The sequence below is a fragment of the Dermacentor andersoni genome, chromosome 1 (genome assembly GCF_023375885.2).
Source record: "Dermacentor andersoni chromosome 1, qqDerAnde1_hic_scaffold, whole genome shotgun sequence".
Classification (NCBI taxonomy): Eukaryota; Metazoa; Arthropoda; class Arachnida; order Ixodida; family Ixodidae; genus Dermacentor; species Dermacentor andersoni.
The window spans coordinates 162,595,208-162,608,808 of record NC_092814.1 but is presented as its reverse complement, the minus strand read 5'-3'; the positions used below and the strand labels follow the sequence as shown (position 1 = coordinate 162,608,808).

Sequence of the window (13,601 nt, the reverse complement as noted above, 5' to 3'; positions counted from 1 at the left end):
GATTTTTCTGATGCCTTGGCTATTGTTGCATTATTGTCTTGTGTGCTATTGGCAAATCCATGAGCCCTGGCCATTTACAAACTACGCTTGCACAAAAAAGATGCATTTAGTCCCAGAAAATTACTATGTACTGATATGCTTAGCAAAGGTTGAGCACGCTGTAAAGGTTCGTTGTAGCAGTACATTTATGTCCGTTTCTGTTAGCAGGCATGACATTGGATTTCCGTTATCTGTTTGCAATCGGATATCTTGTCAGCAAAGCCATGCACTCTTGAATGCCTCTTAATCATGAAGTTACCATTTATCTTCTCACTGGATTTGTGGCACTATCTATTGGAAGCCACTAAAACATGTGTTCTCAATGTTTTACCTAATTTTGATGGGGGAAGAATGCAAAAATGCTCATGCATCGTGCTTCGAGTGTACATTAAAGAATCCCAGGTGGTCAGAAATAATCTGGAACCCTCAACTGCAGTCTCTCTCATAGCCCTTCCATTCATACGGTTTGAGGTGGCTCTATGCAGAAACAAGACACCGTATGAGTGGTTCACTTGATCGTGCACATTGCATTTGGCATTGTGGTTGATCATGGTGACCTCCTTTCATATAAATTTTGTCGAGAAGTTGTGCGAAAATTATGTATGTGAGAATTGCTTCATCAAAGACAAGAGTTTTATTTCTCTTTTAGATGTCCTGCACATTTGACAGAGGATTTCCACTAAAGGAAATAAGAAGCTGTGCTTTCATTCACAAATCAATGAAATCAAAGTTTATTGAGATAAATGTTCATTATGAAGGAAAGCTAGGGGATAGACCACACTTCATTTCTCTGACAAGACCAGCAGAAATTCACTACATGTTAATGAAACAAAGTTAGCTGAAAACATGTAGTTTATTACTCCATAAAATGCTCCATAAACTTCAGTCTATGTGCTGGAGAATCCCTTCATGAATTTCACACTCTGTGAAGCAACAGTTCTGAACACCAAAAATAAATATTTTATGACACAGTTCACAGAGTCAAACTTACTTTTCAGTATCAAAATATACAAAATATGTTCTGGTTGGAACGACTAGAAAGTGGATGCTTGTTTCTGGCAAGCAACAGTGCTTGTCAGAAACAAGCATCATTGTAGGGCCTCAGGGACGTAACTCTTTCCTTACCAGGCTAAAAAAAAAAAAAATGAGAAAGAGAATGATCGATTTGATTGACAGTTTTTCGATACAGTGTTAAACATTGCCGTTGAAATTCTTCCACAAGCAAGGCACCATATGAAATGATGACAACACTAACTATTCGTTAGATTTGATAATTTTTGGCTCTCTCAAGAGTCTGGAAAAATAGAACTTTGAAAAAAGGCATCATCGAAACTAGCCCCCAGTCCTCCTAGCAATTCTCCAATCAAACAATGCAAAATTTGCACTTTGGTTGACTCGGCAACATAATTTTTAAATGACAGCAGCAGTAAAGCCACAGAAGCTTATATCAGGATTTCTAATTTCCTTATCCAGTGTCTGCGCTATTTTACCAATATCTGAAACACCTCTACATGCTTAGGAGTGTGTGTTGTTTTGAAAATTTTGTTTGACTAAATCAAGTGCAACTTTTATTTTTTCCCGTGGTGGGTTGCTTTTATCAGTCAGCGTTTCCACAGTGTACGTAACTTATTACACGCAATCCTTTCTTTCGTGTAAAGTTTTCTCTCGGACGAGAGCATGCAGTCAGTTTCAAAACAGCCTTCAGCAGGAGCTTGACTAGCAGTCTAATCTCTTACTTTTTGAACATTGCCTGTGGAAATGCCCTTGTTCATTATTGTGTAACACTGTGCAAGAGAGTACAGTCCTGTACAAGAACTCTACAAAGCATGTGACAGCTCCAGTGCCAGTTCATGGTGCATGAGTAGACTAGCTTGCTTGCACAGAAAAACTTATCGAACTCAATTTTCAAGTAGGAGGCTTGTGAATGCTTAGCAGTCTGAAAACTATTGCTTCGATAGCCTAAGGAATACAGGAAAAAAGGCACCAGGTGCTTGCTGGAATGAGGAAAAGCAAATGTTCCTGGCACAATAGACGCTTTTTCGTTTTCACATACTCTTGAGAGCCCAAGGCTTTCCCGCAATGCATGAGCATCACTGTAGCTAGTATTCATGCCACCAAATCTGCATAATATTTTTCTGCGGGGTCCAGCTTATTGAAGCTGGGAACTAGGAGGAAGGTGCATATTTTTTAATTTATTTGGATATCTTTTACTCTTAGTACTTACACTAAAAGTAGCCAGCTATTACTTCATGCTCCTTGAGGTGCTTCTTTAAAGCTTCACATAAAAATTCTCAAAAGCTCTGAACAATTATTTCAGCTTTACCTCCATTCAAAACAGCAACGATCAGGGTACAATTTCATGTGTCATAGTATATGTTGCCTTTAATATGTCTTGAAATAAAATGTTAAAACATCAAAGCACAGGAAATTAGCAAATTTCTGGTGGTAAAGAAAGAGTTAAGAGAGATGACTTGTCTTTTAATTATATACAGCCCTACTCATAAAAACTTTTGTGCAAGCACTATCAAGCATATTATGCATACTAAATAAATTATGATGAATGTGACCATACTTCTAGGACAACACAGTATGCATTGGAGCACCTATCTGAATTTCATGCCTAAATTCATCTGCGCTGTAGCATGATCAGTTTGCCTTTGCATATCATGTAGCAATAAACATAGGCGTTTTACTGTCTGTATGGTACATATACCATGCGTCCCACCTAATCTTAGCCAAGCTGTTAAAAGAAAGAAATGAAGAAAAAGAAATTCACCGACGATTATATGCTACTCACTAATCTGAAATTTAAGGGTAGCTCTATATATGTGTTTTCATTTCGCGATATATTGGCTGGTGTGGACAATATGTCTCATGCGGCACATTGCAAACGGGGCAAAGTGTCGCACGACTGCCTCGCTAATCGGGAGATCGTGAGAGGCAGTGCATGGGTGACAGATAGGTGTTACTCACAGCAGCCGCTGCAGACAGACCTTTGCTCGTGCAGCGCATTTGTTTCCATACCGATGGCGCACACTACTCTGCCACTATCTTGAGCCATCGTCGCTGCAAAGCCCGCCTTGCGCGGCACTAAGTGTTTCATTGCACACATTTGCCATACCCTCCTTCTCCACTTTCCACCTCATGGTTCCACTGCACCCTCCTCCACTTTCCTCCCTGCTCTCTCTTCGCTATCGCCGTCTTTCATCACCCACTGCCTTCCGCATTCATTTTCATCCTTTGCTGTGTTCGTTTGCTCAGTTACGAGGGACAACGCTGATGCTCGCAGGAACGGTTGCCTAAGAGCTGCGCTCTGAAACATGGTGCAAGATGCAATTATAAGACTGCGATGTTCGGTCATCAGACCTCTGACTACTAAACACAGTAGGTCTTGTAATCATATCTTGCACAGTGTGTTTTTCTCCTTTTTTTTCTTTTAACAGTTTGGCTACTTTAGTTGGGACACCCTATATATGAGACATGAGACCATGTGGTATGAGATTGCTTCTGGGAACTGCACAAGATAACTTATTTAAGTCATAATATCCAGGTGTCCACATAGGCATCTTGATTTTATGCCTAGCCACAGTCCAACATGTATACTTTTTTTTAATATCTATATGTGTAGGAAAGATTAGTCTTCTTGCTACCCAGAAAATTGATTATATATTTTACAGGACCATCCTTCATCGAACGCACCCGTTCCCGTTTTGAAAGCCGCATTGAAGACGAAAATAGAAAAAATCAACAACTTTCTCAACAACAGCAGCAACAACAGCAATCACCTGCAGCTCCTAACTTCTCCCCACTTCAGAGGCCTACGAATCTGCATGTTGAACCACCAAAGACTTTCAATGTCTGCCCAAACAAATCACCACAGCCTTACATGAGTCCAACACAAAGGGACCCCAGCAAAAAGTCTTGGATGCTCTCCATGATGTATGGGAAAAACCAGGAAGAGGAGAACTCACGTGAGGAGGAGTTAGTTCGACCACCGCAACAGCTTAAAAAGGATGGTCTTCGAGAGCTTCAAGATCGCATCAGCGGAAGGACAACAGACGGCCCAGCCACAGACATCTCCACAGCTGGTGCTGTCAGTAGAGCAAAGGAAGGGCTTGCAGCATCACGTTCACGATCTGACTTCCGATCACTACTTCCACAGACGAGCTCATCTTCAATTCCTGACTTGCTGTGGAAGGCTGACAATGATGTGCAGTGGGAACAGTTAGTGCGGTCCATCAGGCGGCCACTCCTCATCAATGACCTTGATTTCACAGACCTAAGGGATGATGATGATGCAGATGTGCTCCAGCCAATGAACTGTGGTGTTGGCCAGCCACCACCACCACCACCACCCACAGGGGGACTTCCTCCACCACCACCTCCAATGGGAGGGCCACCTCCTCCCATGGGAGGGCCACCTCCTCCACCACCACCTATGGGGGGTCCTTCTTTTGGTGGGCCCACAAAGGTTGCTCCACCACCGCCGGCTGCTCCATCATGGCTGCAGCAGCGGCAGCAGCAGCAGCAGGCACAGCAGCAAGCCCTCAATGCCCTTCCTCCAAAGAGCAAAAAGACAGTGAAACTTTTTTGGAAGGAAGTGAAGGTAGATCCAGCGATGTTGTCGAAGATGGCCAAGAAGAAGACCATCTGGGATGAACTCAACAGGGTGCATGTTGACACACAGAAGCTGGAACACCTGTTTGAAAGCAGGGCCAAGGAAGTCCTGAACAGGGTAAGCCAGCCAGTCTACATGACATTCTATTTTCATTGCATATTAATGCCTTGCTGCACCTTTGCTGGTGACCTGATTGTGCGACGACCATTTTGGGCTTATGCAGCTGCATGTGTAGAAACAGGATACCTGTTGCCTGTATCGTAACAGAGAGCATATATGGTATTCCTGGGAAATTAATGAATATGTACTTTTGAGAAATCACCAAGAAAGCTTGCCTTTTGCATATCTGCAGAAATGGTGATAAATATATGAAACTTTAAGATTTCAATAAACAAAATAGATCACTTTGTTTATGAACAATTTCTGTGAAAAATTTGTAGTAATAAAAGGAATGCTTCTTTGAGCCTCTCTCTATCAACATTTATTATTCCTGCATTTTTGAACTCTGCTGTGAGTAATTGTTGTGGATAAACAATGATGCTTATGATGCCCACATCTCTTACCTCTTGTCTACAAAATAGAAAGAAGTGTAAGAACTTGTATGATTAGCCTCTGTTTTCTTACTTGGAGTAAGCAGTTTACCCTGTTGCAGTTTTCTCCCTTCCACATGCCTGTAAAAAATTACTTTAGCCAGAACATGAAAGAGCTACCTGTAGGGTTATTGTATCACAGGTTGCAACACTTCTAGCTTATGTAATTTTCATTACCTTTGCAGCCCTTTTCTTTCTCCTATGAAATATGTGATTGCTGCACATTTCCTCTATACCATTAAAAGTAACAAAATATTGCAGGCTCATGCAAGATTAGCCTGCGGTCATCAATGAAACTAGCATTAAATATAATCTAGTTTATACTTACTAGATTGCTTAAGAAATTATTATGTTAAAATGTGCTTTTCAGGCATGGCAAGCTCAAATCTTCATTCATGGTAGTAAAATAATAATTAGAATGCTTTTAATAATGTAACCAAGCAGCATCATCACTGTGTGAATGAAGCCTTCATCATTTGTATTTAAAAGAACAGCTCCTGTTTTCTTTCTCGGTTTTCTCTAAAGGATACAGCTTTATGGAGCTTGCTCATTCTGTAACAGTTGCCATTTGCTTTATTACTGTCCTCTCTTACTCTTTATTACTAAAGTACTCAAGTGATTTGGGCTTTCAAGGCTTAGGTTTGGGCTGTGGTTTCATTCTTGCGGGGTATGCATGCTTGCTAACACAAGGCGTCTCTCCTTGCAACACACTTGCTGCTGCTTGGGCTGATGACCTGCAATGGAAATCTGTGCTCTATTCAGGAGGTAAGAACTATGACAGGCTTTGTTCTTTATCTTCTCCGCTGCCTCGCATGTCACCAGGATCAATAAAGCAGGGTTACATTTCCTGCTGCCATTTTTTTTCTTTATTTCTGCTGGGCAAAGCCAGTTTTGCAAGCATAACCACACACCTTTGAGCGCACAATAATCCTCTTGCTGATGCATAATCTGGATGACCGGCTCAGTTTACAATTAGTCATCTTGCATACCATGACGGCTGGCTAACACATACAGAACACTATCATATGCGTAGTGCATCAGTTGGGCAATGTGGAGGAATATTTTTATCGGTGGATGGAATTGTTCAATAGATGGACGGGGAGGGTACGCTGGTCACACCCCGATTGATTAGAGAACGGAGGGGGGAGGGCATCGTCTGCATCATACCATATACTGCAGACAGCTTGGTGACCATGGTGCTCCCAGACTGATGCCACAGAATGTGGCACCCTATATTGGATTATATGAGAATAAGAAAGAATATAACCCAGTACATGATTGCAAGAAAGCTTAATGAGCAGTTTTTTTACTTGCTTTACTTTCTAGCAAAGGGAGGAGTGACAATTTATGATGTGGGCTACAAATGGTACCGTGACTGTCTTGCCAGGAATCAGCCTTTTTAATTGATGCTAAGCTCTTATGTGAAGCCCCTTCTGCAAGGCCTCATGTGGAGAATGAATTCAACAAAAGTTGGTGCACTTGCTCGAACTGGTGGTAAACAAAAGACACGTGATTGAATTGACATGGCACACTATCCCATTATATTTACTGGCATTTGCCTGTACCAGCCTTTGCCATCTAACCAGTTAAACATGATCACACCTGACTGGATGCTGTGAACACAAAAGATCTCTAATGATCCAGTACCATTCTGGTTAATTCATGACACGAAACAAAAACTACAAGAGAAATTTATTGCATCAATTGTATCTGAGTTGTAAGATTTTACTTCACATTGTGAAATTTCCTATGTGGCTAGGAACAATACCTAAAATTTAAAATCTCTATTTGTACTACTAATTGTTTACAGTTTCATGTAATGACTTTAGTGACACACATACATAGTTTATCTTTTTCCTGTGGCCGAAAACTACAACATTACAATATTAGGGCATTCTGTCACTGCAGTTCGGTCACCATGAGACTCATGTGCAGTACTACACTTTTTGTTCACTTGTCGATAATATTCATGGAGAATGTACTTGTGGCTTTCTTAAAGTACTCTTTCTTGCAGTATCAAATCTTTTGTCTTCTAGCATTCCCGTACAACAGTTGAATGTGTAACATTAAAAACTATTGTGTCATGAAATTTTCAGTACATCCAGTAAATGACGACTATTTACTGCATGTATTATTCGAATACAGGTGATATTTGGGCTGTAAAACAACATGGGTAAATTTTTCTTGCCATGCATTAAACAGTTTGTTCTGTGGGAAGCTCTGGAGACACTTAAACGGTAGCTTGCAAAGGTTGAATTAAGTTGATCATTGTCATGTGATGATCTTATGATTAAATATTGGCTTTAAGACACTTAACAAGAAGCCACAAGGATATTTAAAGCCAACTTTAATGCAAGTCGAGAAAATCGATGTACTAGTGTAGTAGTCCCTTGTGAATGAGCTACCACATTTTAGGCTCCTACCAACAGTATTGCTATATTCCCTCTAGACGATTAGCAAAACTAGCACAAGATGAAAGCAGAAGCCAACGTTTCGACAAGTGGACTTGTCTCTCAAGTAACTCTTGCCTGAAATTTTGTTACTTATTTTGTGCAATACAACAAATAGAATGATGGCATGCACTTTCTTGTCATTAGGAGCATTGTGAAATATCTTATTTTCAATAAGCAATCCTTTCAAGCTTTTTTTAATGTTTGTTCAACATGTTGATTAACATTCTGTGATTCTGTTACAGTTCTATAGAATTGCTGATTTAGGCTTTGAGTGGGTCAGCCTTAATTTTTCCTAAAGCACAGATGGCTACATGTAACTATACTTGTGGTTTTATGGGGCCTTTTTAGTATTAGCTCTGCAAGCTTGTGTGCTTAATTGTAATATAATGCACAGGCCGTAGATATCGTCTTTCAGCAGTGTACTGAAAGTGTTCTTCAAACATTTGGTATTTGCCAGTACAAAGCTTTTCCGCATTTTCTCTTCATCTTGCTTTTCTCTCTCGTTCTTTCTTTCCTTTTTTTTTTGAAATTTTCTCTCTGAGGCTCTGCAACATTACTTTAGCTTATTGGCATGTTTTCAGGTTATTACAGGGTGTCTACCAACTGGGAAAACCGGGAATTCTCAGGAATATGTAATAGTCTGGAAATACTCAGGGGAAACGCGGGGAATTAGTGCTTCAACCAGGGAAATTTAAATTAGCTGTCATTGAAAGGGAACGAAAGTCGCCCTGCTGCTGGCTCGAGTAAAAGAGAGGAATCGTCTTTGACGCCGTGTCGTCGGGTGGAGGAGTTGCCGATGTACAGTCAACGACCAATTTTCCGGACGCCCGATTTTTGGGAAATGCCCGATAATGCGGACGGCTTCGCGGCACAACGCAAGAACCCTTCGCTGTCCGATTTTCCGGGCTTTTTGCCGCGACCGCAGGTCCGAAACGGCATTAATCAAAGCCAACACCGCCGTTTTGATTATCTTGCCGTTTCGAACCAGCGCTCTCGCACGTAGATCCGCTGGCAGCCGTAGTCACCACCGCGGCAACGCGAGGCTTAGCTTCTTCGGCGTTCGCTATGAAGGTTCTTGCCACTCGGTGCCGTGTTTTTCATTGAAAGAATTCGCCGCTGTCAGTAATGGCACCGAATCCGCCTCTATAAACCTCGCGATTGGCTTCGAAGCTTAGAAAGCATGGCGCGTTGCATAATTCTGGTTGCCGAAAGGTAGCTTCGCCTCAGCACATCGTTGTTACGCGGTGAAGCGCACGTGAAGTAGTGAGGTGAAGCTTAACAAGCGTGGGAATGGGCAATTGTCACGGGACACAGTACGTATTCCATAATTATCTACGCGTGCACCCGCCGTCTTCTGTCGCAGTACGAGCACCGATATGTTTAATAATTTTACTGGCAGGCCTTTAGAGCTTTTTCGAAGGTGCATGTGACGATTTGAGCCCTTAAGGGCAGTTAAATACATGCATTCATTTTCTCGGACTGCCCGATTTGATTTTTCGGACGTTTTTGTGACCCCTAGGGAGTCCGAAAAATCGGACGTTGACTGTACAACTGACCAAGAGGATGCTTCAAATGGTCCGTGGGGCCAACGCGCGGCAGAACGAGGACAAGAGCAGAAATGACCGTCGCATTGAGGAATTATCGGGAAAGGAACTGTGTCGCCTCTTCTTTGAAGGAGCTTGAGCTCAAAAAGCAAAGTGTTCGCTGATGCCGAGATGCAGGTGTCCCTCATCCAAACCAAACTCTTGAAAGCAGTGAAAAGCAAAACAGACGCATTGTGCGTGGGCTGAGAATATGTGAGGACAGTTGATGTTTACTTTCCAGCTGCTGAGAAAATCTCACTTGTGACACAGTTCAGGCCTAATACCAATGATATTGCTAAGACTTGATAGAAATATGTCATTTTCGAAAATATTTGCTGCTGTATGCATCTCTTTTTATTCGTATTTGAAAATGTTCGACTCGATTTGCAATGGGCTTTACCGTTTTTCTTTTTCGAAGATATTTTATTTGCTGTGCATTTTACTATCCCCTCCTTTCAGTTTTCTATATTGAATGAAATAAACACTACTGTATCCTTACTATTCAGAGTGGATTGTTTTTTTTTAAAAATTTTTTAAATGCATACTTGAGAGTGACAGTATCGGGAGACGTGGTGTCCACCTGTCTTGACATAAAATAAAGTTCTTTGTCACTCAGGGAATTTGAAAATGTCAACTTGGTAGACACCCTGTTATTGGCCTCTCTTTTTCTCATTGGCATGCAGAAAGGGTATCTGACCAATTGACACCATTCTCTCCTGAAATTAAATGTTGTGACCTTGAATTTCAACGGAGACAAGTGCTTTCTTTCACTTTGCAAAGTTACTGGCTTAAATCTGTAATTTTCATACAGAAATGAAATTAATGGGTTTTCATTTTTACATCAATTCTCAACATTGCTGTTGTAACCTTTAAAAATAAGCTTTCAAGCTTACTCCTTTTTTTTTACTTTGTTCATTGCTCTATGCTATGGCGGTTACAGAAAAATCAAGAAGGAAAGAAGAATGAAGTGATAGTGCTTGATGCCAAACGCTCCAATGCCATTAACATTGGCATGACCAAGCTTCCACCTCCAAGAACAATCAAAACAGCTATCCTAAAGATGGACAGCACCATTATGAACAAAGAAGGCATTGAGGTGGGTACAAAATGAGCAGCAGAACTCTCAACGTTGTGCTTTCACATGTATTAGGCTTCGATAGGCTCTGTTACTTGCTTCAGAAGCTTCATAGCCCTCAAATGAGTTAGTGTACTGTGCTTTTCATAGTATTCTGGACTGAAAATTCAGCCATCATACACTGAGGCCAAGGAAAATATAGGAGGAAATGAACTGATTTTGTATTATTAAAATGCCTAGTAATTGCAGGGGAGAGTAAACTTGTATTAGAGGAAGACACTCTGCTGGCTGTGGAAACTGAACCTATGACCTTCATACATTACTTGCACTGTTTTATCAGTTGAGCTATGGCAGCAGATGTCCCCACTTCTAGTTCCTAGGGCACTTGTATACATGTGTGTATGTAACTGTGTTTATTGTGCGTACAAATGGTTATTGTGTGTACAAATGAACTTGTTGGTTGAAGTGTTGGTATGGCTTTCTGTACATTCTTTTGAACAGCATGATTCAGACACACAAGAGGAAGAGAATGGGACCATGCACGTCTGCCTATTGCTGTTGAAAAGAATGTTTCCTAGCCTTTGGACTATTAACAGCACTCCTTGTTGCCAATTCCATATGTGGACAGCTTGCATAATAAAGATTCCACTGCCAAGGTCAATGGTTTCTTATAATGGCTTTTCATGTGGGCACACCTATACTTATGTCAGATCAGTAAAACAGCTTGTGTATGTGCAACGTGAGAGAGAATGACTTGTGCTGGCATGCAACAAACAGTAGAATTCACATGCCTAAGAGATGCCTTATTGATTTTATGTTTTCAGAAAATATTGACAACGATGATGCCAGGAGAAGACGAGAAGAACAAAATCATGGAAGCACAGATGGCAAACCCGGATGTTCCCCTCGGCAATGCAGAACAGTTCCTACTGACACTTGCATCCATTAGTGAACTTGAAGCTCGACTCAGGCTTTGGGCTTTCCGCTTGGATTATGATGTTATGGAGCGGGTTAGTTAGCTTTTTGTTACTATTGAGAGGTTCGTGAAATTCCTAATTCTTAATCCAGCTGAATTCCAGAAGATTCATCATATTAGCTACAAAATGGTATATTATTTATCAGCACTAATGCATCACTGTGAGATTTATAAAGTTGGTCAAGCTATTCCGAATGTTAATAATGCCAGATTGTTCAAATATTATGATGCTACATGCTTTGTCTTCCCTCTTCATTTGCTTGTGTTGCCCTGCTTTGTACTTTTCCTTCTTGTTTTCGATTTGTCTGAATTTTTTATCCTTATGTTATACTCCTCTTGGGGCCTTTCAGGATCAAAGGAATAGTGATGCTGATTAATTCCTATAGTGTTCGTGATTGCATGCAGTGATCATGCTTGAAGTTTAAAGCATGGGGCAGCCATGCAGCAACTACCACATGCGCAACATTTTAAAATAATCATTTCTTCCTGTCCACACATTATCCTACTGATGCATGCTGTTTATCAGTTAGCTTCAACCTATTCAGTTGTTCTACTGAGTAGAGGTTGCTTAAGCCATTGTAATAATATGTTGCAGGAAGTTGCCGAGCCACTTATGGACTTAAAGCAAGCAATTGAGGAAATTGAAACAAACAAGACATTCAGGGTTATCTTGGCCACATTGCTATCCATAGGAAACTTTCTCAATGGTGCGGAGGTAAGTACAATGTGCTGGAAAATTGTGTGGAGAGAGTGAAATAATATTTCTAATGCTTTCATGAATGCCATCCTTAGCGGAAAATTTATAAGAAGAATCAAGTGCAGCATAAGTTTTACATTAAGAGAACAGCACAGAGCAGTATAACATGGTACATAAGAATGCAATAGCATGTAGTTCTCTCACATCAATAAAATAACTGATGTCAGGGTACTGCATGCCATTGCTTTTTAAGTAGCTCAAAAAGTATTGGCATTATTTTTTTACTGCAACACATAAGATATGTCAAACTGACCATGTGGCCATCTCTTGTATAGCTTGAAGCTTTTCCTTTATGCTTTGTCACATTTATCATTCTTAAGGTTGTGCGAACAGCAGTTTTTGAGAATCGACTAATGACAGAAGTGAATCGAATCAAATCTAATATAGAATGTTTTGAAACAGCTTGTGAATAATGTACAGGCTTCTCACCAACAATTTTCACATCCTGATATTCACAACAATGGAAAGTTTCTGTCATTACACTGCACATTATGAAGCCTGCTTTATTAAAAGCATAAAGAGAGCATTAAACTAAGTAGATTGTGTGCAAACTTGGAGCTCCTTGGAGTATACGCAGTCATGCATTATCATATAAAGTTTATAAGTAACTTTGCGGGCCAATTAACAGAGACATTTAGCGTGTCCGGTATTCCGGCAAGCGCGGATGGTTTGCCGGTTTAGCGGGGGCGTAAACGTGAGTGGCCAGATTGGTGGTGCCAGCTGGTGGCGCAAAGCTCAACCACACAAACACAAAGCTAATTATGATATTCTGCTTAGCTGCTGGTGTAAATTTTTGACAGTGGCATAATTGTGTTCACAATTACGCCGCTGCCAAAAATTTGCACCACTAGCGAAGCAGGATATAGTGGGTTACTGCAGTTTTAGCACTGTGTTTGTCTGGTTGAAGTCTACGCTACCAGGCGGCTGCGCTGCTCTGGCCGCTCACGTTTACGCCCCGCAAATCCGGCAATCCGCCCAAACCGCTTCCATTTACCGCAATAGCGGACAGGCTAGAAGGCTCTATTATCTGTGTATACCTTCGTGACCACACCAGACATACGTGTCGTCTGCAGCAATAGCATAGGGAGGAAAAAAAAAAAAAAACTTGTTCTCTAGTTGGAATGGTCACAGCAGATGGTGCCGCTATTGTATAAGGTATGTTGCAGTGAAAGGTATTCTTGTTTAATCCGACGAGAGGACACAGGTGCTGCATTTTTAAATAGTACCGAATATTACCAACTGCCAAATGCCGTGTCTAAACAGAATTTTATTGTGAGTGATCGTGTTTAAGTGGAAAAGACTGGCTCTAGTATGCATGCTCTAGTACGTTATGTCCACTATGGATGGGATGAGAGTTATTGCATTTTTGCTTTAATTTCATGCTTGATTGTGTACAGTTGATGTAAAATTTTGAAACATATTTGAAAAATAGTATTCAAATTTTCGAGTTCTGACTATTTGATTTGAGAACTGAATCAAATAGGACAATAGTTGATTCATTATTCAAATG

The 13,601-nt window shown here is 40.9% G+C and overlaps 1 protein-coding gene across 2 annotated transcripts in view; it reads left to right on the top strand.

Annotated features, from left to right (window-relative positions):
* The window catches only part of Fhos (Formin homology 2 domain containing), a 194,606-nt gene that overhangs the window by 158,516 nt on the left and 22,489 nt on the right, over nt 1-13,601 (top strand). For both annotated transcript variants that reach the window (XM_072287961.1, XM_055062679.2), the window contains exons 14-17: nt 3,717-4,774; nt 10,224-10,379; nt 11,183-11,368; nt 11,930-12,049. In XM_072287961.1, the coding sequence (XP_072144062.1) occupies nt 3,717-4,774; nt 10,224-10,379; nt 11,183-11,368; nt 11,930-12,049 (1,520 nt within the window). The remainder of the gene's footprint in view (nt 1-3,716; nt 4,775-10,223; nt 10,380-11,182; nt 11,369-11,929; nt 12,050-13,601) is intronic.